The following is a 27,004-nucleotide window of genomic DNA, read 5'->3' as shown; positions in this document are numbered from 1 at the left end:
CTATTCTTGCTGTATGTATAGACTTTTGGTTCTTTGACGCTGGAAACCTTGGGGATACTTGATTTATCATTGCCTGGCTGGATTGGGTCAGCATTATTGGGGTTTTATAATGATGGGTTGCATGACATGTACCAATACCTTTTCTCTTTTTTTCGTTTTATTGTATACCTACTATATTTCCTATCCGGGTGTACGATTTATTCAGAGCAATGTTCTTCTTGATGCATATCCAGGATATATTCATGGGAATGAACTTTGAAACAATCGAACTCCTAATTGCTATATACAAACGCTTGACAAATCATACAGTCTGCATGCAAATTTACAGCATGGGCTTCAGGTCATCGGCGACCTTGAAGGGGGCCTCGGTCTTAGCCTGGACCTCCTCGACGGTGACACCGTCAGCGATCTCAATAAGAGTCAGGCCGTGGGTGAAGTCAACGTCGAAGACGCAGAGGTCGGTAATGATACGGCTGACGCAAGCAGGGCCGGTCAGAGGGAATTCGCAGTTCTTGACAATCTTGGGGTTACCCTTCTTGTCGGTGTGTTCCATGGTCACGACGACCTTGGTGGCAGAGGGGTTGGAGACCAAGTCCATGGCACCGCCGAAGCCCTTGATCTTACCGGGAAGCATCCCTGCGCGAGAATGTTAGTTATATGCATAAAGCGGAGGAAAAGAGAGAAAACGTACAGTTGGCCAAGTCACCCTTGGCGCTGACCTGCATGGCACCCAGGATGGTCAGGTCGATACGGCCGGAGCGAATCATGCCGAAGGACTCGTCGCTGCCGAAGCAGCTAGCACCGGGCTTGAGAGTGACAGTCTCCTTGCCGGCGTTGATGAGATCAGGGTCCTCCTGGCCCTGCTTGGGGTAAGGGCCGAGACCGAGGATACCGTTCTCAGATTGCAGGGTCACCTCAACGGAGGGGTCGACAAAGCTGGGAGCAAGCATGGGCATACCAATACCAAGGTTGGCGTACATGCCGTTCTTGAACTCCTTAGCAGCACGGCGGACGATACGCTCGCGCTTGTTGGCGGTCTCACCCTTGCCGAGAGCAGAGGTGTCTGCACCCTCCTCCTTGGCGAAGGTGAACTTCTCGATATTCTTGGGGGTGGTGCTCTGGATAACACGCTTGACGTAGATACCGGGCAGGTGGATGGCAGCCGGTTCGATCTCGCCGGGCTCGACGATGTGCTCAGCCTCGACGATGGTCATCTTGGCGTTACGGCCCATGGCACCGTTGAAGTTGGCGGCCGCGTAGCGGAACTGGCAGTTACCAAGCTTGTCGGCCTTCCACGCCTTGACGAAAGCGTAGTCACCCTTGATCGCCTCCTCCATGACGTAGCTCTTGCCGTCGAACACCTTGGTGTCGCGCGCCTCGCTGTACTTTGCGACTGTGCCATCAGCATTGTGTCGTAGGGGCACCGCACCGGTCTGCACCACGGTACCGAAGGCGGCGGGTGTGTAGAATGCGGGGATACCCGCACCGCCAGAACGGCATCGTTCAGCAAGAGTTCCCTGGGGACTGAGCTCCAACTCGATCTCACCAGTGAGGTACATGCGCTCGAAGGTTTTGTTCTCGCCGACGTAAGAAGCAATCATCTTTTTGATCTGCTTAGACTTGAGGAGCAGACCGAGACCAGCTCCGTCCACACCAGCGTTGTTACTGGCCACGGTCAGGCCAGTGATAGAGGGGTTCGCCAGTACGGCGTTGATCAGCGAGTCAGGTACACCAGACAACCCGAATCCACCGGCGAGCAGAGTCGAGTTGGACTTCATGTCCTTGACTGCTACCTCGGCGGAGGGGTACACCTTGTTGATCTCACTTCGGCGGACGCTGCTGGAGAATGCGCGGGCCATGAAACGTTGGTGCTAGTTTAAAAAGACATGTCAGTCTCCGCGGCTCGAAAAGCGACATGGGCCATGAGCTATTGGCAAATCACTTACCTGGACAGGATTGGCGGAGAACTGACGCGCGAGGCGCAGGCATGTTGCCACTTGCGAAGGCATAGCGAAGGACTTCCAAATAGAAGATTAGATGTTATATTAATAAATCCCCAAGTCCGCAGCAAGGTATAAAAGGCTCAAAATAAATGCCCATGGCAGCGGCAATCGCCACTTCTTATATTCCCGCACGGCAGTGAAGGCGGAATCATTCCCGAGTGATATTCGTTTCCCCGGAAATGTGGATTCCCGGCTCTCTCCCGCCTCTATGAACTGCCCTGACTACAATACTTTTAACCCCCGAAGCCCCTGAACATGGTGACTAACTATTAAGGATATCCCAAAGTCAAGTACAAGCAAATTCTACGTATTTCTCATCCTTTTTTTGCTTCTCATTGCCTTCAGAATCCCCCTAGACTGATTGACATCTCTTCTTGCCGCTGCCGAAATCCACAGCCGATCCGTATCCGATTCCCGCGGCTTGCCCAGGTGGGAAATCGGCTGTGCTGAGTCAGCTTCCTATGGTCACCTGATACGTTTATCCGGGGTAACGAAGTACCAACCGTAGTAGTAGCAACGTAGCAAAGTAGCAAAGTACATACATACATGAAGCAGCCTGGAGCTTGAAACGATCAAATATAAAGAGAAAGATCAATTTCGACTATCTTAGCTCTACAAGTACTCCATGGTATCTTCAGCGTATGTACATGCTGGATAACAAAAAAACATTTCACACCTCGCAATGCAGTAATATCCACGTGCAGACATAAAAGAATCGAGAAATCATGCAAATCATGTTATCATGCTGTCCAGGCGGGTGTCACGCAGTGTAAGAAATTAAATCGGACGGGTTTGTTTCACTTCATCGACACTCTTGCGTTTTAGAGGGTTGACAGCTTCCGCATCGACGGGCGTAACATTGGAATCTACCAATACTGCTCCGAGTCAGTCGCAGGACGAGGACGGGGCCATGCCGTGTTCTCCATGTCGGATTTTGTGTTTTCCGTACCTGGAGTTCCATTGATGGCCGACGCTTCCTCGTAGGATGGAGGTTCCATATTCACGTCCGGCGCAGGGCTGGTGGGTTGAACACCCTCCATGGTGGTGGCTTGTTCCAGATCGGGAAGTTCGGACATGTTGTCGGATATCACACGGCAGACGGGGTTTGCCAGACGGTCTTTCATGCTATCGTTGACATAAACAAGGAAGTATGGGGTCGGAGGGTTGTTGGTCGAGTCGTTTTTGAAGATCTCATCCACATTCTGGACCTCGGTGACGTACTCGTCGTTGTATTTGCGCCATATATTCTTGTCAAAGTCGAAGATGTAGATGTAGTAATGGCCAAATGAGACTGACCCATGGTGCACAAAAACAGCGTACAGTCGGTATGGGAGTTGATGGAAATCGGCAAATTGGCTGGAAATCATGGTCTGCGTATCCTTGATCTCTCGGTCGACAGCTATGAAAAGAGTCAACACGCCTGTTCCATGTAAAAAACCGTGGTATTAGAACTCTTACCTTGCAGGTCGGTCTCTGCTTTATTGGCAAGGCACTCGAGTTTGTCCAGTAACTCTGTACTAGCCACGGCGTCCATGGAATCAGATTCCAGTTCGGTTCCGGTTCCGGTCTCGGTGTCGTTTTCAATAGAGTCTAGATCTTGTAGCGCGGTCTTGACTCTACGGAACAATGTTGCCACGTCGACGCCCGCACCCTCCTGTAGAAAAGAAAAGATTAGCTATATAGACCTGGGGAACATCGACTGAGAGTATTCGATACCTTTGTTCTGAGAAGCTCTTCCCGACGAGCCTCGAGCCTCTTCAGAGATGCCTTCCACTCCCAGCATTGGTTTCGTCGATCCACAATATCGGGATTCTTTGTGTCCATGTATCGATCCATGTAGATAGTTTCAAGCAACCCGAGATGGTTTGTAGATTTGAACGAGCATTTCTTCACAGGATCAAACTGGACCCGTTGCACCTGGATCTGGAGAACAGGGGGAAGCTGGCTAATGGAAGCGAATTGCTCAGCCACAGAGTTGTCCACACTAATCTTTTGAATATCAAATGCCCCATCAATGGCATCGTAGATGTTTCGAGATCCGTGAGCAACATCAACCTTGATATCACACCACCGTTCGTTCTTCGAACGTGTGCCTTTCTCGGTGGAGATGTAAGAGCGGGTCTGACCGTAGAACAGGCTGATGAGAGGGTTAACATAGGTACTTAGTAGACGATTGTTCATAACTTACTCCTTGACCTGGTCAAGCTGCTCACCGTCATCGCCAATTTCTCGAGGCTGGATGGCGCACTGGCTCTGGAACAGAACATTGTTGATGACTTCTGTCACATCCTGCTGGGCACCAATTTCTACTTCCTCCTTCAATTGCTTTTCCCGATCAACTTGCGGGACGTTCCGAGGAGGGAGGGCCGGGGGTACGTTGGCCGATGCAGTGTCGTCTGTGTCGATATTCATGTCCTGGGGAGATCCTGCCTCTGCTTGATCCGACAGCTGGTCCAAGTCCGGGGGGTTGTTCTCTTTGTCCTCAACAAATAGTCCAGGTGCATCGTTCATGCTATTATCAGACACCAACGTTGCATCGCTGCCGTCATCGCTCACGGTTGAGTTTTGAATAGGTGCGGGATCAGCTTGACTAGATGATGAGACTGGCTCCATTTGACCCCCGAGGAGGGTCTGTGGAGGCCCAAGGGGTCCCAGAATAGGAGCACCGTTGATGTCACCGAGGATCTCGGGTCTAGTGGCAGTGATCGTCGATCGACGACGTATCGCCGCCTCATTGCTTGGGCTAATCAGGGTCAACCGAGCAAGTTCCTGGCCGGGAGTAACCGAGATTTCTGATGAGCTGATCATGCTACGGAACAAAGTCCGGAGCTCGCTAAGGACTGCAAAAAGAAAGGGTCAGCTTGATAGACATAGCCATTGGCACCGACAAAAGCAACTTACACCGCTGAGATCGCTCAACCTCCTTCTTCGTCACCTTTCGCGAGCCCACTTGTTTCTTTGCGAGGCTTTCCTCGTCGTTGAGATCCATTTGGAAGCGTTCATAATCCAAGACCAATTCACGGAAAGGACGGACGGAGAAATAAAACTGCAACAGGCTGTTGAGATAGCATGTGTTGCCGATGTTTTGTAGTCCGACTGGCCAATCTTGCATGCTTCTATCCGGCTCGTTGGAGATACCTGCCATATTCCTCAATGTTGAGCTGTCCAGTTGTTTGGCAATGATTGTCAGTGCCTGATTGTATTTTTCGGCATCCCCTGGGTTTTCATCGACGCAGATTGTATATGCGGCTATGATTGCTCCATCATCGACAGTTCGATCGGGAATTTGGAGTAGACGGTACGCATCGCCAATGTCCATTTCACCAGCTATCATTTCTCCAGTATTGATGAAATGATTCAATGCGACCGATTTTCGGGACTCGGCGATGAGTGCCACGGCGCGCTTCGCCAGTTCTTTGGTAAGTGGATTGTCATTGACCTAATTGATGCCAATGTTAACTTGCGTTCAACCCACAAATAACGCGCTCATAGAACACACCTTTGCGGTGTACATAGTCATGACAAAATCATCGGGGGTCTGATTCTCGACCCCCAAGAACACATTCGCTTGTTCAACAGTAGAAACACCTATTGTTAAAAATTAGCACCCATTCGACTTTGGTGACAAAATGACTGGATCAACACACGATCTTCTGATGCCGCTTTGATGCGCGAACTTCCCCTGGAGTCGCCAATCCGCCACAACTGCTGACGCGCTTCAGTATCTTGTGTCGTCGAGCTGACGAAGGCATAGAATTTGCCAATGATGCTGTCTTCGGTGAGATTTGGATCATCGAAGTGGAGATTAAAGTACTGATACGCGTTGACAACGTCATCAACGGCGTACTTTCCTTGTTCGTAAGCTGCCTGGACAGCTACGTCAATGAATTCTTTGTCCTGACCACCACGAAGAAAGCCGATAGCCTTGAGGGCAGACAAGTACATTGGGGTCCTGCCAGGATCGGTTAAGACCTGTCGATCGTATGCTTCGACCACAGCTGACGAGGACATATCCTCCATGACTCCCAAGTCTTCATAAAAACTAAGGAAACATGGGTCAGATCCAGTTCTACCAATTCAAAGATAGGGTGTACAAACGGAGCATGAGGCATCTCGAATTCCTTGTAACGCATAGCTTCCGGATCTGGAACAGAAATTAGTTTAAATTAGTTAGGGCTAAAGGTCACGGTGTACGAACAGTCTTGCGCTTCTAGAGCGCAGGAAATAGTGGGGATGGCGGATGAAGGAAGATTGGGAATCTGGAATCCTTTTCTTTCCGAGACTGATCTTAGATGTATCAGAACTAGCAACTCATGCAGCAAGTCGTCGAGAAAGAGACGCATCGTGTCTTGGTAAGGCTTTTCGGCGTTAGTGGTCGGTTTAGGCGGGTGCCACCCGGTATCCTGAATCGATTCGTCAGCGACATGAAACCAAATGAGATCAGTGGGCAATTAGAAGACAGTGTAATTATTACGAACCTTATTGTACATGAATTCTAGAAATTCAAGCAATTCTTTACAAGCAGCACCTTCCACGCCGAAAGAATGCATGAACCTCTTATTGACGGAGGAGATGGGCTTGCTGCGTTGTGGATTTCGTAGGGCGTTGGTAATGTACAGGCGCAGGTTATCCAAAACATTGATCGGCTGCGGATCACCCATGCCTTCCATGGACTCAGGATACGTTGCAGTGGCCTCCTCAGCTCGTTTCCGCAACAAGTCTTTATCGGTCAACAAGCGGATGGACTCCCGACTCAGAATTGGTGAAAGGATCCGCAAAGATACCATAGCCGAGCATGAAATGTAGGAACATTGGTAGTGGTACGTCTCCGCAACCTGCCCTTTAGGAGTTACTTCGGGCAACGCAAGACCATTCTTCTGCCGTCCTGATTGGTAGACCAAATGATGCAAGTGTTTCCCCTGTTTCTGACTGAATGTGCTTATGTGACTGGTATAGTTGACCACCACTTGGAGATGATAACGGCACTTTGCGCATATGGCTGAGACTTTGGATGATGTGCCTGGCCTTCTCCGGTGCTCTGGCTCAGACATGAAGGTTTGGTCTTCTTTCAAAACATAGTTGTGTCGACATGCCTCCGGTGATATGAATCCGGGTGGGCCGTTGTAGCCTTCTGGGTAAATGGGCGGAGTTTCTGAGAGGAGATTACGGCCTGTGTCTGGGTCGTGCGCTGCATCATACAGCTGGACATCATAAATGAGACGCGGCGCGGTCTTTCCTATATGATTGATGAAAAACAGTCGTAAGCGTTTGCTCAAATTATATTCCAGATTTGCTGATCCAGGTTGCTGCCTTACCGGCCTTCTGTACAGACGCCATGAAGTACGGTGTTCAGGCCTGAAGGCCTCACACAGTTGTGATCTTCGCCTTGAAGCTATGGCAGAGTTGATCCTCCCAAGGGGTTGGTTCTTATCAAAGCTCACAAAAGCGTGCAATGTAACAGCTCAGCTGTGATGGCGATGTTGACAAATGATGAAATCGCCACTGTATGCGGAGAGACAGCGGGGAGCCCACTGCACTTGGCAGCAAGCAATGGCAAGCTCTGTAACTCTCCCCTCCGTGAAATGGACAGTTCTGAGATCAAAATCCACTCTTAGGAAACAACAAGCAGCATCTAAGAGGATCCTCGATGATACAAATTATTGTAAAGTTCGACCGTGAAAAGAAGTATCAACATAATCATGTAGAGCTCCGTTGGAATGGTGGGCGGTGGCGGTCAGGGATGGCAGAAAGCTGACTTCCAAAATCCTATCGCCAACCACATCTCATACCGCAAGCAGTCCATCCCTGCTATCACACACACATCATGGCGCACCACGACGAAGACCACAGCTACCACCCCAAGGACGCCATTTCGGCAGCCATGAAGGCCACCGCGCTGACCGGAAGCGTCGGTCTCTTCGCCGCCGCTGTGCAGAACACGCTCACCAAACAGAACGTCGGAACATTGGGCGTCTTCGTCCGTGGCGGTGGTACCATTACTACCTTTGGTATGGGCTTCTCTACATATGAATTGATAGATCAATTGCTAAATTAGACATGTTTAAGCGGCCATGGGTGGTACTTATGAGTTCATCAAGACCGCTTCCGCCAACCTGCGTGAGAAGGAGGACCACTACAACGTCGCTCTGGGTGGCTTCTTCTCAGGTGCCATTCTCGGTCTCCGAGGTAAGTTCTGAATTCAATTGAGTCTATGGTTATGTATTTAAAGCTAATAATCGGGTTTACCTCAGTCCGCACACTCCCCGCTGTGCTCGGGTATGGTATCGCCCTGTCGTCTGCCATGACCGCCTTCGAGTACACCGGTGGCACCCTGTTTGGATACCAGAAGGACACATCGGTGGACGAGTTCGACCGCCGGACGGCGTTGCGCAAGGCATTCCAGACTCCCGGAGAGCAGACTATCTCGGAAGTGGGCGAAGGACGTGGTATGTGCTTCCTATCCGGATGAGCGCTATTGTCTGCGAGTACTAATTTTACTAGGTATCTACGGCCCTGGTTACGAAGAGAGACGCCGGGAGCGTCTCAAGGCGAACTACGGCATTGAGGTTCCCACATCCCCAGTTCCTGCATCATAAGCCTATATTATTCTCAGTCCGCCTTTTCCCGTTGCTTTGTGTAAATTATCCCCCCATATCACGCTGCCTATCGCATGGACACGCCCATCCGATTTGGTTTTCTTCAGTCCCCAGGAAATTCAAAACAATACACATTTCAAGTTTGGACCAGCAATTGTGCCATCCCAGGTATACCGGGCTGTGAACCTACTAGTACAGGCCACACAATCAAATCTGAATATAAGATTCTGTAGAAGCATTTGCATGGAACTCAACGAAGATTGATCTTAATGCAGGCATGTACCAAGGCATGTGCCACTGGTGTTCAACAAGACTCCGAATGAGGGGATATCCCCGGACAACCCAGGAGCCAATAACAGCACGGGTATATCAAACGAGCGGAACATTGCGAAATACATACCTACGTACTTCCCAAGCTAGAAGAAACATGTCATGCGCCCATACACTGTAAGAGCCTAACGCAATACCCATTTTATTTCGATCGTGCTCGGAAATCCCCATTCTTTCCATCTGAAAGCCTTCAATGTTGAGAAACCAGGATACAAGCACATTACAATTGGTAGAGTCGTCCATGACGATCAAATACAGAGACATAATGATGAATTGGTTTCAAAGTTCCTACATGTTCAGATCGGGTCCTAAAACCCACTCGTTTCTGAAAGCCCGACCGCGGTTCTGCTGGGGATCGAGATTGCTTGCAGCTGTTTTTCCCGCCTTGTCCATCCCCGTCGAATCCTCCAGGGCTGCTTAAGCCTCTTGCTTTCATGTTCCTCGTCAATATCCACGAGTCGCTCTTCGCCTTCATGGTTTTGTGTGGAATCAATGCGCACATTGCGGCGTGCAACTTCGTGGGGAGAAATTTTGTAAAGGTAGTGTCAAACTAGGATATGGTTTCCATTAGGCCATATACAGTAACCTTGGTTTTTGTGTTGGTCTAGTGGAATAATGCCGTATTTTATTCTAATAGGTAGACCCATTCCATTCCGGCTTTTCGTCGTGCCAACCCACCTTACACCAAGCCGAGCACTTGTCCAGGGCCTTTTTGTCAACATCGTCGGCGTTGATGTGTTGTATACCCCGGATGTTGCCTGTTGTTTCCTGTCGGCTGGAAGTATGGATCACGAAGCGTTTGCAGTTGGTTGACTGTTGCTTCGTCAAGTAAGGTGATCATCGGACTTCTGAGAATCGTTAGATTTCACACGAGACTCAGTTGAAGCCACCGATATAGCAAGTCGGCTTAGAGGTGACGGTGCCATTGCCTCAAACTCGGGACATAGTTCAGCCCACATTTTGGTCAGTTGTTTTTCATCGAGAGGGACGAGTTTTGGGTCAAAAGAGTAAGGGAGTTGGAATGGTTTAGTGAAGAGGTCGGTCCTTCCTCGAAGCAACCTTTATGTTGTCGAGGAAGTCGCAACTGAGGGACGTACTCAGCGCTTATTCATTACATGTATCAGGTGCTTTAGAATTTTACGTGATAACACAAGAAAGCACAAGAAAGGTCTCTAAAAAAAAGACAACTGAGAATAAAATTAGAGTGTGATCTCACATATAACGTCCCTTGTATGCCGAGGTCAATTCTGAGCTAGCTAAACCAGTTTCCTAAAGTCATACGTCAAAGACAGAGTAGGTACATGTAGGGACCTGATATCACCTGACCCGTGGACATCCATGGATGGATCCATGTGCTTCTTGATGACTTACATGTACATATCACATGATGACGAGCAACCATTCCCCTGGACCTCGGGATTGGATTTACAACAGTTCAGATAGGAGAGTCCAAAGGAAATAATTATGGTCCGCATAAACGGAACCAGAGGTAGTATTCCGAATGAGCCGGGAAATTGTATATTGGATATACCTACCTAGGTATGTGTATTATAGGTAGAAGGGGAAACGTTCCAAGTTTGATCTGCCCCCAGATCCCGACGTCATGCACTGTTCATCACTAGATGATCAGGGGGGAAGTGTACCTATCAGCCCCTTTTATTCTTCCCATCGATGAGCCACAGATCGAGTGGATCATGTTCATCAATAATAATCTTATTCCAATAGTTTCTGTCTTCCTCTCTTCCTCTCTTCCCTTTTAGGGGGCGGAGTCCCTCAGCCACTACAGGCAACCATATAGATGATGTATATGTTGTAGAAGTCCCTGTTACCATTTGCAGTAACTCGAATGAAATACTTTTAGACGGCGTTAAATTCCGATCCAGTACGTCAACCATGAAGATATAGAGAAATAGAAGTCAAATGGCTTTTCCCCCTCTCTTTTGTCCCGGACATCCCGAGAGCCCAGTTTCTTCCAAGGTTTGCTCGTCACCATCTCACATCTCGTAGACGTCATCGTCAGAAATTCCTCACGCTTTAATTCCCCAGCTTTGCCAGCTCTGCCCTATATCGGCAGCCCAATCTCTCCTGATCTTCTCCTTTTTATTATTTTCAAAACTGAGTGGGGCAAAATTTTATGCTTCAGTACCTCCCCCGCATACAATTGCTCCGTTCGCTAGGTAACCAAAAAGACGCCACTCTTAGGCCTGTGAACTCTTTGGAGCTATTATCCTCGATTTTCGTATTTTCTTTTCCTTTAAAAATTTCTTACTCTCAACCTTCGATTAAATTTCGATCTTCTGCTTCGATACTTATCTTCCGAAACCTGCATAAACCATAAAATCCCACGTTCCCGCAGATATGGCGATGGCCGCGCGGCCACAGACGCCCTCACAGGATGCATACATGGTCCCGCACCCCAACGATCCGGGGGCTTTGAGTCGCGGGTACGGCCCGCGCTCTACCCTGTCACGACCGAATTCCTTCGCCGGCACATCAGCATACTACAGCTCCGGCGCCCTCGAGTCGTCGCAGGTTCCCCACAACCCCCGGTTCAAAGAGGACTTCGATACCGCCAGTCACCGCAGCTCAGTGTTTGACGGCCCGGCTGGAGTGCAGCGGTCTGCCTCCACCATGTCGCACGTGCGATCCCCAACCCCATCCCGTTCGGGTACCTTGCGGAAGAAGGCCTCGCTGAGCAAGAAGGGGAGCTTGCGACGCAATGGGAGCCGGAGGAGCATGCGCGCAGGAAGTGTGAGGAGTCTGAGCTTGGGTGATCGCGAAAAGTACCACACCGAGGGTTCGGACGATCTCAGCAGTGCTTTCGTGACTCCGGTCCCTACTAACGGCAACCCGACCGAGGTCCTGGCGAATCGGTTTGGAGGTGAGCTTTACTCCCGTCAATGCGCGGGATTGTGGATATTTTACTGACGGGGACTTGTAGCTTGGCGCAAACTCCTGAAGGACTTGATTCTATTCTTCAAGGAGGTCCAGAAATCATACGAAACTAGAGCGAAGCTGTTCCTTTCCGCCTCGAGTGTCGTTAATAACCAGACTCTTCCACCGGGTTTGCTTCAGTCGGGTGGTCTGGCCGATGCGACGGAGATCCTCCAAAATTTCCACCGACAGGGTTACACCGAGGCCAATAAAGCTGTTGAAGTGGAGGTCGAGGTCATCAGCCAATTGACTGGCCTCCGCAGCGATCTCCAGAAGAAGACTAAGGAGATCAAGAGTCTTTCGGGCGATTTCAAGAATACTGTCGACAAGGAGATCGACGGCACGCGCAGATCTGTACGAAACTTGCATGAGGCTCTTGGGCTTGTCGATACCGATGCCTCTGCGACATCGGGCAAAGGTGATCCATTCATCCTGCGCCTGCACGTGGAGAAACAGGTCGAGAAACAGATTGAGGAGGAGAACTACTTGCATCGGGTTTGTGATGGCTTCCCCCCATACTAGTTGCTTGTCTAATGTTGCTTTCCTAGGCATTCTTGAACCTGGAGAATTCTGGTCGTGAACTGGAGGGGATTGTCGTGAGCGAGATCCAAAAAGCATACAATGCTTATGCTAGTATCCTCCGACGTGAAGCCAATGAAGCTCTTGACACTGTTGAGAAGCTTCAGGCGGGTCCGATCTCCATGCCCCAGGATCACGAGTGGAACCAGTTTGTCGCCGACACAGATGAGCTCGTTGACCCCCGGATTCCTCTCCGGGATGTGGAGAGCATCACCTACCCTGGCAAGGGTCATCCAGCTGCTGCCGAAGTCCGGGCTGGGATGTTGGAGCGCAAGAGCAAGTATCTCAAGAGTTATACTCCTGGCTGGTGAGTACCCCTTTCTTTTTGTGCGGTTTCAAACCATTCTCTAATCAATCCCAGGTATGTTTTGTCGCCGACGCATCTCCACGAGTTCAAGTCGGCGGATCGTGTGGCATGGCAGACGCCCGTCATGTCGCTTTATCTGCCGGAGCAGAAACTCGGCTCCCACTCGCAGGAAGATTCAAGCTCCCACAAGTTCATGCTGAAGGGTCGACAGACAGGCGCAATGCACCGAGGCCACTCATGGGTCTTCCGCGCCGAATCTCACGAGACCATGATGTCCTGGTATGAAGATATCGAGGGCTTGAGCAACATGACGGGGGAGGCACGAAATGCCTTCGTCCGACAGCACGTCCGCAGCGTGAGTGGAAGGTCGATGAACAACGAGGTAATGGAAGATGACGAAGCCGACCGCACTCCATACTCCGCGGGCTCTGCGGTCATGGCTCAAGACCGACCCACATCCTCGCGCCAAGCTGGAGGGGCGTTTCCCAGCGACGTCCAACTTGACCGGAACCTCCAGGGGACCTTGTCACCTTCCAGCGGGGACAGCTCCGCTGGCAGAGACATGTTAGGAGCTACTGGGTCCTTCCCCGACGGGTCCAGTGCAGTTGATGACAACTTGCGACCAGTAGCTAGCCGCGAGGGAGACAGTTCCTACCAAAGCTACGGGTCCAACGAAGGGGCCAATGAAAAGACTCGCCCCAAAGTTACCCAACATGATAGCTACTACGGCGACTGGATCGGCCCGTCCGTGATAGTGGCCAAGCAGAGGCAGAGTCAGCAGCTGGAAAACTCGAACCAGGATGACCGCGAGATCCGGTCTGATGGGGACCAGGCTTCTCTCGCCGCCATCGCGGGTGTCGGTATTGCTGATCGTCGCGATCACTCCGCTCCTGCCCAGATTGATCGCCGGGAGAGTGTCTCTACGGCACCTACGAACACTAATGCGACCGAATTCACAAACAATACCAATCCTACCTCGGTAGATGATCAGGAGCTCGAGCTCCCTAAGACCCAGACCCATGGCCTTGGGAATGGATCTATCAACCAAGGTCCGGAGTCAGACAGTGCAGCCAAGATTCCATCCGACTTGCTGCGTTCCAATACAGACAACACTGTTGCCCTGGACATGAAGATGCCTGGCCGTTATCCTCGTACCAATGTGGCAGCATAGGTCGCTAACCCTCTCTTTCTCTCTCCTCATCTCCACATTTGTCTCTTCATTTTTTACTTACCCCATCTTTTCTATTTTCTTCGATATTCTCTTCTGTCTGTACATGTACCACTCCTTGCCCTTTAACAACTCGTCCTTGTCCGTTCAAGGCGTCTTGATCCTCTCGTTGGGACAGTTTCCACACAGGTCCCGTCTCTCCACAGCATAAAAGTGCTGCATCGGCGTTCGTTTTACCGGCAGGGGGTGTGGCGCAATGGATTTCTTTGATTCTTGATTCTTGTTTTTGTGGATTGTTTATTGATTCCCAGTGCTGGGCACTTAGCACCCATTTCTTTCGTTTCCCGGTGGGACTTATTGTTCGAGGTTTTCATATTGAAGTCTTCGGCTTCTTTTTTCTTTTTAAGATACAAATGAATATGGTTCAGGTGAAACATTGAATTGATGTAGTCTTCGAAAGGATACAGGCCGTGGCAATTTAGTAACTGAAATACGCTGTGCAGCCAGTCATGAGTGCAGATGCCCACTGAAGGCGCGCAGGTTGTTGAGATGCAAGATAAGAGCGATAAGGCTCTGTATGGTCAGCCCTGGAGGACCTACTCCGTACATAGATGTACATAAGTGCAGTACATAAATCATAGTTTGGGTTATTGTCCTTGGCTTTCGGGATGAAAGAGGGAATGTATATCTACATTATCATCTGATGGATTCATTCCTAACTCCCGTTATAGCTATATACAGATGTATACAATTCAAATCTTAAGCTATATGCCGAGGCGGTGACGGGTTTTGCCCGAGGTGCTCTAAGTACATATCGGAATTCTGTATTTTCTTCTCTCCATGATATTTCCCCAAGAGTCTTTGTAACGATCCGGAATCCAACCCGTGGACAAACACCTCTGCCTATTTATCTCTTCAACTCCTCATCTCCCCACCTTTCTTCTTTGTACTACATTCAATCTTCTTACCTCCACGCTCCATCGAGCCCGGAATCATGGGTAGGTTCTTCGTGTCCTCTTTTTTTCCCCGTATCTTTGTATTACTCGTTTCAATGTCGTTACTCTCATCCGCCTGGTACACTCGAAGGTCCCCGGTCATTTCAGGCCTTCGCCCAATCACCGTGTCTTGTCTCCCACCCAAACGTTGAACCTTGACGCCTGATCCTTTCATCTTCCCCCGCTTCCTCTCTTTTCCCTATTCCTTTCTATCTTTTTGGTTTCTTGAGATTCTCCGCTAACAGCCTCATCCGTCCAGCCGACGTCTATCGACCATACCAAGTAAGTTTACCGCGAACCTCGTTTCCTTTTTGTCTTCCCATTTCCCGATTCTACAAACAATTCCACTATCGCGCATGGCAACTCAAGTCCGTATCGATGATCGGAAGACTCTGGTGCGGGGGTGGAAACCGCCATGCCTGTTCGAGGTCGGATATCTTCCAGATCTGGAGATCTATGGGCCTGAAGGGGAAACCACTTTTACTGTCGCATTGTTCGATTTCAAATAATTGCGATGTGTGCGCAAATAAGATCTGCCAGTGGCCCCAAGCTCCTACCCCGGAGGTCCTCATTGCATATGAGACAAACACCCCCCTCAGAGCTGGTGGTCACCTGACCAACCCCGAGGGTCCCGACCCCCCTCGGGTTACGCCTTCCACGGGTAGCGATTGCTTACTGAACACGAACACGTCTTTCGCTCCTTTCCATCTCCATTCCATCAAAATCATAACATTGCGCCGCTTTTGCGACCGCCTTCTTCTACCTTTTGTTCATGTCTGACCACATCCAGCGTGAGAGGTCTCGCTCGCCCCGTCGCCGTTCTTCTCGCAGTCCTCCCCGACGCACTCGCCGTTCGTACTCCCCTCGCAGTCGCTCTCGCAGCCGCGGTGAGCGTGACGAATACCGTCGTTCCGAGCGCCGTTCGCGATCCCCTTTGAGTGCTTCCGGAGCAGCAGCTGGACCCCCAGGCTCAGGCTCTCCATTCGGTGGACGCAGTGGATACCCCCCCCGCTCGATTTGAGGACCGCACCGTTGCCAAGGAGAATATGATGCAGACCGTTCGCGATTCGTCCCAGCAAGACCGCCGGGTCTATGTGGGCAACCTTTCGTATGATGTCAAGTGGCATCATCTCAAGGATTTTATGAGACAGGGTGAGCAGGGTCGCGAATTTGGAATGGTGATTCGTTGGAACGTTTGAAGCTAACCAGGGTTGTGATTTCGTGTGTTACAGCTGGAGAAGTTCTCTTTGCCGATGTTTTGCTTCTTCCTAATGGAATGTCGAAGGTGGGCGCTTATACGTAGAGGGGCTAGTTCCTTCTATTTCCCCCGATTTTCGTGGTTTGTGTAGGGTTGACGGGTGGACATTGGCTGTCCTGATATTGTAGGGATGCGGGTGAGTACTGTCTTGTCTTGCTTCAAATTGAACGCCTTCGCTAACATATCTACTAGGATTGTGGAATATGCAACCAGGGACCAAGCACAGAACGCTGTGAATACGCTCAGCAACCAGAGCTTGATGGGTCGCCTTGTTTATGTTCGTGAGGTATGTGTCCGCAGAATCCATGGTGTTGCGATTTACAAGTACTGACCTCAGTCCTCAGGACCGTGAATCCGAGCCCCGTTTCGTTGGTGGTCCCCCACGCGGAGATTTCGGCCCCGGTGCCCGAGGTGGATTTGGTGGTGGCTTCGGAGGCCCCCCAGGTGCTGGTGGTGTCCGCCAGATTTATGTTTCAAACGTTTGTCCCCTCTTTTTAACCCCCCGTTACGCTAAGTTCTGGCAGGCCTTGTTGACCGTTCGGTGTAGCTTCCTTTCAACGTTGGCTGGCAAGACTTGAAGGATCTATTCCGCTCAGCTGGTAAGTGCAAATCAAACGCCCCTTGGACTTGGATTCCTACTTTTCTGTCTAGTGTGAGTGCACGGTAAATTGACCCGGATTTCCGTATTACAGCCCAGCAGGGTGCCGTCATCCGTGCCGATGTGCACACCGACCCTACCGGACGTCCCAAGGGCTCTGGCATTGTTGCTTTCGAGTCTCCTGATGATGCGCGCAACGCCATTGCGCAGTTTAACGGATATGATTGGCAGGGTCGTGCTCTTGAAGTTCGTGAAGATCGTTTCGCTGGTGGTGGCCCCGGCTTCGGTGGTCGTGGTGGCTTTGGCGGTGGCTTTGGCGGTCGTGGCGGCTTTGGCGGTCCCATGGGCCGTGGAGGCTTTGCTGGTCGCGGAGGCTTCGGTGGCGGGTTCCCTGGACGTGGCGGCTTCGGTGGTCCCCCTGGCGGCCACGGTGGTTACCCCGGTGGATTTGACGGTGCTCCTCCCGTTCCCTCCGGACCCCCAACCCTTTCACTGATTATGCCACTTCGAACGGCGAGAAGAGCGCCGTCATCTATGTTCGCAACGTAAGTTTTGGGAATACGCAATGGGCAACTATATGGAATGCTAACTTGAATCCAGTTGCCCTGGTCTACTTGCAATGAGGACTTGATCGACCTGTTCTCCACCATCGGTAAAGTTGAGCGCGCTGAAATCCAGTACGAGCCCAACGGCCGCTCCCGCGGTACTGGTGTCGTTCAATTTGATACTCCCGACACTGCTGAAACTGCGATTGGTATGTCTCATTTGTATTGCAGCTGCCATATCCACATACTAATATTTTCTCTCCCACAGCCAAGTTCTCTGGTTACCAGTACGGTGGTCGTCCTCTGGGCATCACCTTCGTGAAGTACATGAACGCCGGCCCTGCTCCGGAAGAAATGATGGAAGGCCAAGAGTCGGCCGTCGGTCTGACCCAGGACCAGATCATGTAAAGCGCTTTCGTCCGTGTTTTACCTAGTCACTTTCTTTGACAGGGGGGCGTCTGGCTTGTTTCTTTCGCAATTTCTTCGTTCATGATTCCCTTATTCCCATTTCAGTTCTTGCGTGGCTTCGTTCTCGCAAAATGGGTTTCGAGTGCCCGTTTGGGCTGATCAACTGCTTCCAAAATGGAATGAGCTATTTTCTTCCACTTTCTTTTCCGTAGTCCTTGTAGTTCCCTTATCATTCAGGAATTGGTATTTCAGTATTGGAGCTTACAGAGCGTTAGTCTAAGGGTAAGTTGCCGGTTTGTCTTGCGCCCATGGCGTCGCCGTTCGTTTCCCGCCGCGCTTTTGCTTTTTCCATCTTCTCTTTTTTCCTGGTGGACCTATTTATACCAGCCCTTTTTCGTCTTACAGACCTACCTTCAATGTTCGTTTCTAATCACGTGACACTTATTGTTCTGCATTTAGCGATACAAAGAACCATTTCTCTTAACCTTGGACCTAAGGTCCTTAGTAGTGACCTACTTCCAGGATATAGCTACACTTACGATTCCAAGGTTGGACTTCAATAAGAGCTCTTAGTATACCACTAATGTCATGTAATGATCCCATTTTGAGATCCCAATGTTATCGATCTGAAAATGTGGTTAAGTATGTAGCTTTCGGTAGCACTTGTATCTTTAGTATGTGTGTCCCATAAAAGGGGCACAGCCATGGATAGACACAAAGCAATTATAGACGTCAAGTCTATTTATATGTACATGTGTATGTAGCAATCAAAATGTGTGTAAAACATGCTTAAATACCATACATCTGATTCTACACACAGATCCATTTGGATCTTATACTATAGACGCACGGACCAACATCCCAATCCCATCTCCAACAATCGCATCTTCACATCCACTCCATTGTTCCTCCCAACCACACCATAACCATGGCCTACCTCACCCGCACTCTCCCAAAAAGGGTCTTCACCCCCTCCCTACCCCAATCCATCCGCCAAACCCGAGCAATAACCACAACAACACTCCAACCCACCCCAACCCGTCCAACACAAACCACCCGAACAAGCAAACCCAGACAACTCCCCCACCGAACCTACCACTCAGCCCTCCACGCCAGGCTCCCAGACCACTCCTACACAAACTCCCAAACAACAATCCTAACCTCAGCGCTAGCTCACGTCCCCGCGCACGGCTTCACAGCCACGGCACTGACCCTCGGCGCGCGGGACGCCGGCTTCCTCGACGTCTCAGTGCAGCTACTCCCGCGCGCGGAATTCGACCTCATCCTTTTCTGGCTTGCTAGTCGACGGGGTCTGCTACGCGGTCAGGTCGAGGAGGGCGGGTTATTCCGGCGCATTGCGGCGGAGAAAGGGAAGGATGTTCATGAGCTTAGTGTTGAGGAGAGGGTGAGGGGACTGATTTTGGAGAGGTTGAGGATGAATGCGGAGGTTAAGGGTGTCTGGCAGGATGTGAGTTTTTTTTCTCTTTCTTTCTGTTCTTTTCTTTTAAGATTCTTTGAAGAAGATACATGCAGAATGCGAACATTGTTATGTTGAATGGAACTGGAGGTCCATACTAATCCATGTTTTGCTAGGCTCTTGCGCAAATGTCCCTTCTTGCTAATATCCCACTCTCTCTTACGGAATTGCACGCCCTCGCTTCGGATATCCTTACTCTTTCTGGTGACGACGCTGTTGATGCGACTTGGTACACGCGCCGTCTTGCGGTGTCGGCTATCTATGCCAGTGCTGAGGTTGTTATGACCCGTGACCCGACGCCGGATCTTGTGGAGACGGAGGCGTTCGTGGAGCGTCGGTTTGAGGATCGGAAGGTGATTGCTGATAAGCTTACTGGTATTGGACAGTGTGCTGGGTTTGGGTGGAATACTGCCATTGGGCTGGGGCGAAGCTGGGGATTGAAGATTTGAGGTCATTTCGGAATGAACCTCTCTTTATTCTTGGTATCGATGACGAGCGTCTACCCGAGGTCCTCGAGGGAAGTCAACTGAGGCAGGTTTTGCTCGGTGGGAGATGGATTTGTACTTTTATTCTTACTATATATTATTGTAAACTACTCCATTCTTGTCAGCGAAAATACTCTATTTGTTATTCTGGGATCCAGTCCTCGCTGGAGTCCTCACAAATATCCATGTCATGCAAAATAACCAGAGACATAACCTATTATGTCCCAACCTGTTCACCCGAACAGCCGCGCTTGATGCCAAAAGAAAACCAGAAAATGAGCCACGAGCAAAGAGTATATCTAATCATGAAAATAAAGCGAATCAAGCAGATCGAGAACAACGCTCAGTGCAGAGAGACATTCTGCACTGCCTCCTCAACACTGAGAGGCGCATGGTCATTGCCAGCACCATTGGCTGGGGCGTCTGCCTTGTCTGCAGTAGTCTCGGACGGTGACACCAATATTGTTGGGGATTTTGGCGAGAACGGATCTGAAACTACACTGCCCTCTGGGGACTGTTCCTGTTGAACGGGCAGGGCGGTATTTTCAGCAGTCTCGGGCTCCTTCGATGGACTAACACTGCTGGCCCCGCTTTCAACCGAGTCACTCTGTCCGTGCTGGGGCTTGCCACGTCCCCAACGGCGCGTTTTCGGCGGAAGTGGAGCCTGCCCATGTCGGCCTGTTCCGGCTATGGGCCGGTGGTGACTTGAGGAAGGTGTGCTATAGTTGGAACGGCGTGGTGGCGGGAGGGCCGGGGGTGGATTCGACACGGCCCGCCGCGGCCGTGAACCCGGGGGCGCAAGAGTGGAACCTGACCCGGAGCCGCGGCGATCGCTGGCATGTGGCTGGGGCGGTGGTGTGTTGGTGGTGAAAGTGGTGGTGGGGCTGACTTCGACACCTTCGGGGATAGTGTTTCCGTCGCTGCTTGTGGCAGAGTGGTTCTCTTCTTCATCCACAGCCAGACGGCGCCCGCGCCAGCGGCGAGATTTCGGTGGTTCTGGTTTGACCTTTGGTGGTTTGATTATTGGCGTCTCGCCATTGGGAGCGGCGACAGGGACTCCGTCCTTGCGGCTGGGAGTGATTATGCCTGGTTTTTCGTGCTGTGCTGCAACGGCCTGAACGCTCAGTGAAGATGCGGATGCGGGCTCCAGGTTCATGCCAAGCCGTTGGGCTAAGCTGTGTTTCCGACTCCCAGGTGCGTTGGACGAACTATACGAGTCCATTCGCGTAGGTGATGTTGTGTCAGGTGAGCTAGCGATTGTGCTTGCTCGCGAGAGTGTGCGAGGGGCGTCGAGTGGTTCGCCGATGTCTACGGGTGACGCATGCTGCTCGCCTTGGTCCAGGACAGTATCAATTGTAGTTGCTGTCACCTGTGTAGGAGTTTCCTGTGATTCTGCTGCGTCGGTCTGTTCGGCATTGCGCAACCAATCCACTGTCGAACACCGAGCGACAAGTCGACGTGTCGTTTCATCGACCTCTTCGAAATGCATGATTTTCTCATGTTCTGGGTCGTTCCCGTATGAGACTTGGCCCCGAACAAGAACGCTGAGTAGTCTTCGAAGTCCATCGCGCTTGTAGTGTGGCGGGTGTCGTAGCTGTGTGTGAGCTAGAAGCGGGTAAAGAACACGCAGGTAAGTATGTCGCAGTGCCGAGGCCTCCTCGGGTAGATCAAGCAGATTCCGGATCAATATATCGACCAGAACGTGTAGGTCATTGGTGAAGAAGTACTCATATGTGCTGGGGGTGGTAAAGATGAGATAGAGAAGCTTCAATGTGAGCAACTGGAGGGATGTCTCGGCTGCATGTTGTCAGTCGTCGGATTTATTGAACAGGAGGATCGCCCGTTACCTTCACGGTTGATAAGAAGAATGATGTTCTCTCCGAATGTCTTGTACATTCCACCATACATGGATAGAACCTTGATAACCTTGTTGGTCAATTGACCAGTGGGTCGGCCATCCACCGGATCGTGGGCCGAGATCATGAATTGCTCGTTCAGAACCAGCTGTGGAATTTGTCAATCCCATTCCAACCAAAATGAGCCCGAAGAGAGTACTCACCAGCACCCGAATCACGGGATAATGATACGGATCGGTAACATCGTATGAGAGGTCCTCGATGATATCAAAGAGACAGCGAATGAAATCGTCATCCACGAGAACTGCACACAAGCCCATAATCAGCTACTAGCAGCAGCACCTGTGTATCCAAGACGCACCCAAGTCTTCAATTTTGACCCTTTGTATCCTCGACATCTCGTATACAAGATCCATCAACAAGCGATGGAGACCCGCGTCGCCGTCTAGATCCGCCCTCCGCATCGCCTGTATAAGCTCGAGGAGACGCGCAAACGCGCCCTCCTCATTCAGCATCTGAAGCACAACTTCATTCTGTCGTCCGTCAAAGAGGATGAATGATGCAATGAAGTGGAGGGTATTCGGGTCATCGTCCTGCAACAGACCGTAGAGGATCTGTCGTCGCACGTAGTCCGCATGTGTGGCAAAGATACTCGAGGTAAAAAGCTTGTAGGAACAGCGGGCGATATCGGTTTCCGACCGGAGGTATTCATCTAGGGAAGGGCGGGTGTGTTAGTCGCAGTGGAAGCAGTGGAAGCAAAGTTGGGGGCGGACGTGGCGCTATTCGCAGGACTATGTCGGGGTAGGGATATCGCTTCTCGGAGATCGAGGTGTCGTTTACCTTTGTGTTGAGTCGTTAGATTAAGATAAGCTCGGAGGGCGTCGTCGATCTGGTCTTCGGAGTCACAGGGCTTGGAGACGATCGTTTGAAGTTCTGCAAGAACCGGTCAATTGTCATTGTCGCATTATCGTGAAAGGAGAAAACAGGCTGAGAACAGCGTACCAGTCCAGAACTCAGTCTCCGAGACCTCAGGCTCCATTTCCCGTCAGACAGCTCATGCCGGTTTATGTGCCGGTTTGAAGAGTTGGAGAGAGTTGAAGGGCGGGGGAATTGGGGGGGAATTCGAGAGTCCCACTGCGGGTCAACCCTAAGGTACGCACTACATTACTACGAGGATCATCGACACTATGTACGTGTTATAGAAGAACTTCCATTGGTATCAAAATGCAAAACACAATTATGCAGTCGGGCGCAGGAAGGGATGCGCTTCGGTATTTCTGTACAAGTTAGTTGTTGGTCCATTGTTTACAGGGCTACGTCAATCACTTACAGAACATATTTATCCAAGTCGACGACAGTAGGGTCGCTGAACAAAAGGTAGAAATACTTCAGTGTCTCAGACAACCAGAAAGACTCCATCGTATCTTTATGGATCGGTTTCTGGGCTGTGACATCGTGGATGGCGGCGTTGCCCAGCTCGGTTCGGGTATACTTCGAGATGGCCTCGAACATCTGCCACCCCTTGCGACGCCAAGTTTCGTCACCAGTCAGACGGTACATGATAAAGACTGACTCAATTGCCTCGAGCCGAAGGTAATAGTTCGGTGACGGGATACTGGTCATGCCTGCTGGGAGGTGGTCTTTGCCGACTTCAGCGATGTGGGGCGAAGCGGGCGATGAAGATGAACGAGGTGCATCTCGGTTCTGTAGATCAGTTCCACTGGGACTAGCAGTCGGAATTGAAGCAACGGACGATGCTTCCGCACGCTTTTCCAATGCGATGCGATCGCGCTTGGCCAACACATCGCTCTCGTGGGGATTTAATGAGCCCGGCATGGGCAACGGAATTGACCCGCTCGCGGATCCTTGCTGTGTATCGTGTGCAATCAAGTCCACACGCTGTCCGTAGCTGGTCTCCCCATTGCGGAACGAATGTCCTGCCCCGGGGTCTACGCGCGAGTAGCGTGCCACGCCAGCGTCAAAGCGGGCTTGATCCCACTCACAGGCCGAGCCTTTCTCACAAGGCAAGAGGCGGAAGCGTTCAGGCATCACTCCGGTCTGTGTCGACTCGTAAGCCCAAACACAACCGTCGGTCAGTTTGCCTGCAAGTTCCAGATCACCATCGATGCCAAAGGCCTTGGCTCCTATGGCGAACATGCCGCCGACGAAACATGTCAAGTGAGCGCCTTCGTATCGAAGATCAGTAGGAGTGACCTCTGCGACCTTTCCAGGTGTCATTGGAGTAGTTGAGGCCATGAATCGGATATCACGTCCACCTTTCACCATGGGCTGGAAGAGAAGAGTCTGACGGGCTGCAGTAGCTGCCTTTTTATACATATTCAGGTATTGCTCGTTCAGGCCACCCAGTAGCAGGTATTCCTTGGGAAGGTATTCGTAGGTCGAGTCAGCCATTCCTCCCATGGTGTATTCGTTATCGCGGGGTGAATTGGGAAGTCGCAAGCCGCCATTGCATTGATCTGCTGATAGCGTAGTTTGCTCCCGTGCCTGAATGCCAGGTTCACTCGCGACTCGCGTATCATTGGCAGCTTGGGCATGTCCTTCAATGTCAGCGTCCGTGTCGCGTGGGATCAGCTTCAAATAACTCTCAAGGTCTGTCGGTGCAGCGTAAGTCTTGCGGGTCATCGTAGTACCGCTCTCGGTTGTACTAGCGGCGTGCTGCTCGCGCGTAGGACTGTTATCACGTGGAGGTGTGTTAGGTGTGTTCTTGAAGTACTTAGAACATCCCTGTGCATTGACCCGCAGAGGCCACAGTCCAGGGATGCTAGTCGAATCTTGAATCTTCTCCAATTCGTTTGTAATCCGTGCAATCGCATCATAGTATTTGTCCCGCTTGGTCAATTGAGCCAAACGGGTAAATTCCAAGGAAAGCGACCCAATCTCAGCCAGGCCAGCTCGGGAAGACGCCCGATGCGGTCTCGCAGCATACTCTCTGAAAAGGATTTGGTCAGTCGTCGCCCATAGATAATCAGAGATAAATTGAGACTTACGGGGCCCAGCGATAGTAAAGGTGCGGCATGCGGTTAGGTGTGTCAAAGGCACCGATGAGAACCTCAGCAAGCTCCTCTGCTTTCTCCAAAAGCACCGGGTATCGATGACCAGAAATATCATAGGCACCCAAAAGACCTCCAAGATAACGGATGGTTGTCTCAAACATCGGAATATCTGCTCTCAGTGATGTCTTGAAATCAATGTTTTTGATCACATCCAAAGCCTCGGAGAATTCATCCTTCAATTGCATAATCCAGAGAGTATCAATGGAATCAACCAAGGTCGCCCCCCCCCCATTGAATGGATCCTCAAGCTCCTTCGACAGAGGCTTGACTTCGTCATGTCCCATTGCGATCTCCTTGTAACCTTTCCAGGCATGCGTGAACTCGGCCTTTATAACGCTAAGCCGTTGCAGACGCTCTTGCTTGTCAGAGCTCGATTCATCCTTGAACTTCGCTTGCAGCTTGGGAATTGCTTTCGGCTGTTCCTTTGGCAGCCTGATCACCTCCTCTGCAGGGACGGGGAACCGCTCTGGGAACTTCCTCCACTTGGCCGTTGGAATACCAGGCTCAGGGCGCTCCGCTGCCCTTCTGCCTGTCCCTCCATTATCTATTTCCTCCCCATTTGAACTATCGGTATTCGCCGTTGTAGGTGGTGCCAAGCTGTCGGTGCTCTCCACCTGCACCGGTTCCTTCGCGGGCTCCTTCGTGGAGCCCTTCGTGGAGTCTTTGGCGTCATCCTTGATGGGTGTTTTCACCGGAATGTCCGAGGCATCTTTAAACCGGCCGCCATCCTTTGAGCCACTGTTAGGACCCACGGGCGAGATTATCTTCTCTGGCTGTGGTGGGGAGGTGGAGCCGCGGTAGGGATCGGGAAGCACGCGGTTTCGACTCTCCTCGATGGCGGCAGCAACGGCCGGATTTTCAGGTTTTTGTGCGTCGGGCTGATTCGGATGGGCAGCATCGGGTGTGTGAACGCCCGTAGACTTTTCAATCACTGTATAGCTCCAATCGCGTGACCGCGCAAAGTGGAAGAATATGAAGACAACAGCCGCCGCGAATATGACCAGAACTCGGTATCGGCGAGCTCGAAACATCGCGAGCGGTCACCCTTCAGGTTGTATTCTTATTCAAGAAAAGAAAAAATAAAGGAGAGGAAAGAGGAATGAAGAAAAACAACTTAGGAAATTAGCCAAGTCCAGATGAAATCACGAGACTCCACAAGTAAAAAGATCCACAGGCGAGAGCCTCCGCGTTCTATTTTGGTCTTTGCTGTTATTTTTGACATCTTCAGCTTGTTCCATTGTATGCTGTTTCCTTTGTGGTTTTCTGACTTTCTATCTCTTATCTAAAGAAAGAAATCTTCTTATTCTCCAACGATCTCAATCGCAACAATTCCATGCCCAGGAAGACCGGGGTTCTCGGGTCTCAAGACATAGTGGGGATTGCCAGACGCCATCATTTTAGGGCGTATGAACAGGGCTGGTCGACGCCGATCATTGGCCCCGGATTCCGGACTTTGACTCTGGATTATATGCAACCCGCAAGGGTTTGCAAATTGGCCTATCATCAATCGACTCTTCCACTAGCCCAGATGAAAGTGCTGCCTCCGTCTCAAAACGTGTTCCACAGGGCTCACCTCACATATTGTGCTACTTACCCCTGCAGCCTACATATATCACTCCGATATTTTGTGCGATATTGCATGCTCGTGGGGCATCGACAATTCGGGAGAATATACTCCGTACGGAGTACCCTATACATAATGCTCAAGTATAATTATCTTGATGCAGCATTATGAACCAATAAAACTGACATGTGAATAGCGTCGGCCCGGGGCCCGCTGGTATTCTATATAAGGGGTTAGGAGAACAGATCCACCAACATAGCTAATATTAGAATGGGCGAAGGTATCCAAGAACTCGCGGGCAACCATGAGTCAATATTATAGTCGATCGGGAGCTTAGTTTCCAGCCATCAATTGCATATGAGTAGATTAGTACTTTATGATTTGTGTTGCACGTTGGCAGTTGTCTGATGGTCAGCATCTCGAACCACCTGTGGCACCCACTCTGACAAGGCGCCAAGCCTTTCTCCATCGATGAATTTCTCTAAGCATCTGGCTATGTTCATCTACGTTCATGCAGACACTGCAATGACAAGCTGGTATGTTCTATTAGCTGTATATCCAGGATATGTTCAGCAAGAACGGTATTTAGAAACGTGGGAGGGTTAGTGCAGGTGCTGGGGTATATCAGTCGTGAATATAAGTGCCTTCTGATGTGCATTATGTACACGGCCATCCTGTACATATTTACATATTTCTACCTTATATATGTGTGCATTACGACTACCAACACACTACCTACTACCTACATCATAACAGACAATGGCACGATAGAGCAGCATAAAAACGTTCGCTAGGTAACATTGAACTCCGCATGAAATGGTCATATA

General features: G+C 50.7%; 8 protein-coding genes across 8 annotated transcripts; 4 read left to right on the top strand and 4 right to left on the bottom strand.

Moving 5' to 3' along the window:
* Positions 1-269: 269 nt before the first annotated feature.
* N7489_011531 (3-oxoacid CoA-transferase) lies at positions 270-2,009 on the bottom strand (the record flags this gene model as incomplete). Its single annotated transcript, XM_056717280.1, has 3 exons — positions 270-636; positions 692-1,871; positions 1,947-2,009. 3 exons carry the CDS (start codon positions 2,007-2,009, stop codon positions 323-325), a joined length of 1,557 nt encoding a protein of 518 aa, XP_056564902.1. The 3' UTR covers positions 270-322.
* Positions 2,010-2,869: 860 nt separating this feature from the next.
* N7489_011530 (ubiquitin-specific protease UBP2) lies at positions 2,870-7,340 on the bottom strand (the record flags this gene model as incomplete). Its single annotated transcript, XM_056717279.1, has 11 exons — positions 2,870-3,423; positions 3,462-3,657; positions 3,720-4,140; positions 4,192-4,843; positions 4,905-5,442; positions 5,503-5,591; positions 5,651-6,045; positions 6,102-6,147; positions 6,202-6,406; positions 6,482-7,239; positions 7,319-7,340. 11 exons carry the CDS (start codon positions 7,338-7,340, stop codon positions 2,870-2,872), a joined length of 3,876 nt encoding a protein of 1,291 aa, XP_056564901.1.
* Positions 7,341-7,827: 487 nt separating this feature from the next.
* On the top strand, positions 7,828-8,599 carry N7489_011529 (Tim17/Tim22/Tim23/Pmp24 family protein; the record flags this gene model as incomplete). Its single annotated transcript, XM_056717278.1, has 4 exons — positions 7,828-8,011; positions 8,070-8,189; positions 8,255-8,449; positions 8,505-8,599. The coding sequence occupies 4 exons, from the start codon at positions 7,828-7,830 to the stop codon at positions 8,597-8,599; spliced, it is 594 nt and encodes a 197-aa protein (XP_056564900.1).
* A 2,688-nt stretch (positions 8,600-11,287) lies between these two features.
* N7489_011528 (SLM1 family PH domain-containing protein) lies at positions 11,288-13,920 on the top strand (the record flags this gene model as incomplete). The annotated part of the gene is made up of 4 exons (XM_056717277.1): positions 11,288-11,810; positions 11,871-12,358; positions 12,412-12,749; positions 12,804-13,920. 4 exons carry the CDS (start codon positions 11,288-11,290, stop codon positions 13,918-13,920), a joined length of 2,466 nt encoding a protein of 821 aa, XP_056564899.1.
* Positions 13,921-15,268: 1,348 nt separating this feature from the next.
* Positions 15,269-17,721, top strand: N7489_011527 (uncharacterized protein; the record flags this gene model as incomplete). Its single annotated transcript, XM_056717276.1, has 12 exons — positions 15,269-15,397; positions 15,453-15,573; positions 15,852-16,064; positions 16,145-16,197; positions 16,299-16,306; positions 16,363-16,456; positions 16,515-16,649; positions 16,718-16,769; positions 16,863-17,233; positions 17,287-17,313; positions 17,369-17,522; positions 17,582-17,721. The coding sequence occupies 12 exons, from the start codon at positions 15,269-15,271 to the stop codon at positions 17,719-17,721; spliced, it is 1,497 nt and encodes a 498-aa protein (XP_056564898.1).
* Positions 17,722-18,649: 928 nt separating this feature from the next.
* On the top strand, positions 18,650-19,647 carry N7489_011526 (uncharacterized protein; the record flags this gene model as incomplete). The annotated part of the gene is made up of 2 exons (XM_056717275.1): positions 18,650-19,189; positions 19,315-19,647. 2 exons carry the CDS (start codon positions 18,650-18,652, stop codon positions 19,645-19,647), a joined length of 873 nt encoding a protein of 290 aa, XP_056564897.1.
* A 379-nt stretch (positions 19,648-20,026) lies between these two features.
* Positions 20,027-22,578, bottom strand: N7489_011525 (DUF2013 domain-containing protein; the record flags this gene model as incomplete). Its single annotated transcript, XM_056717274.1, has 6 exons — positions 20,027-21,480; positions 21,531-21,687; positions 21,743-21,843; positions 21,901-22,251; positions 22,380-22,472; positions 22,542-22,578. The coding sequence occupies 6 exons, from the start codon at positions 22,576-22,578 to the stop codon at positions 20,027-20,029; spliced, it is 2,193 nt and encodes a 730-aa protein (XP_056564896.1).
* A 198-nt stretch (positions 22,579-22,776) lies between these two features.
* N7489_011524 (class I alpha-mannosidase 1A) lies at positions 22,777-25,644 on the bottom strand (the record flags this gene model as incomplete). Its single annotated transcript, XM_056717273.1, has 3 exons — positions 22,777-22,816; positions 22,870-24,489; positions 24,548-25,644. 3 exons carry the CDS (start codon positions 25,642-25,644, stop codon positions 22,777-22,779), a joined length of 2,757 nt encoding a protein of 918 aa, XP_056564895.1.
* Between the last annotated feature and the right edge of the window lie 1,360 nt (positions 25,645-27,004).

This window comes from Penicillium chrysogenum, assembly GCF_028827035.1.
Source record: "Penicillium chrysogenum strain IBT 35668 chromosome Unknown utg000005l_segment0_segment0, whole genome shotgun sequence".
NCBI lineage: Eukaryota > Fungi > Ascomycota > Eurotiomycetes > Eurotiales > Aspergillaceae > Penicillium > Penicillium chrysogenum.
This window is presented reverse-complemented; position numbering and strand designations above follow the sequence as displayed.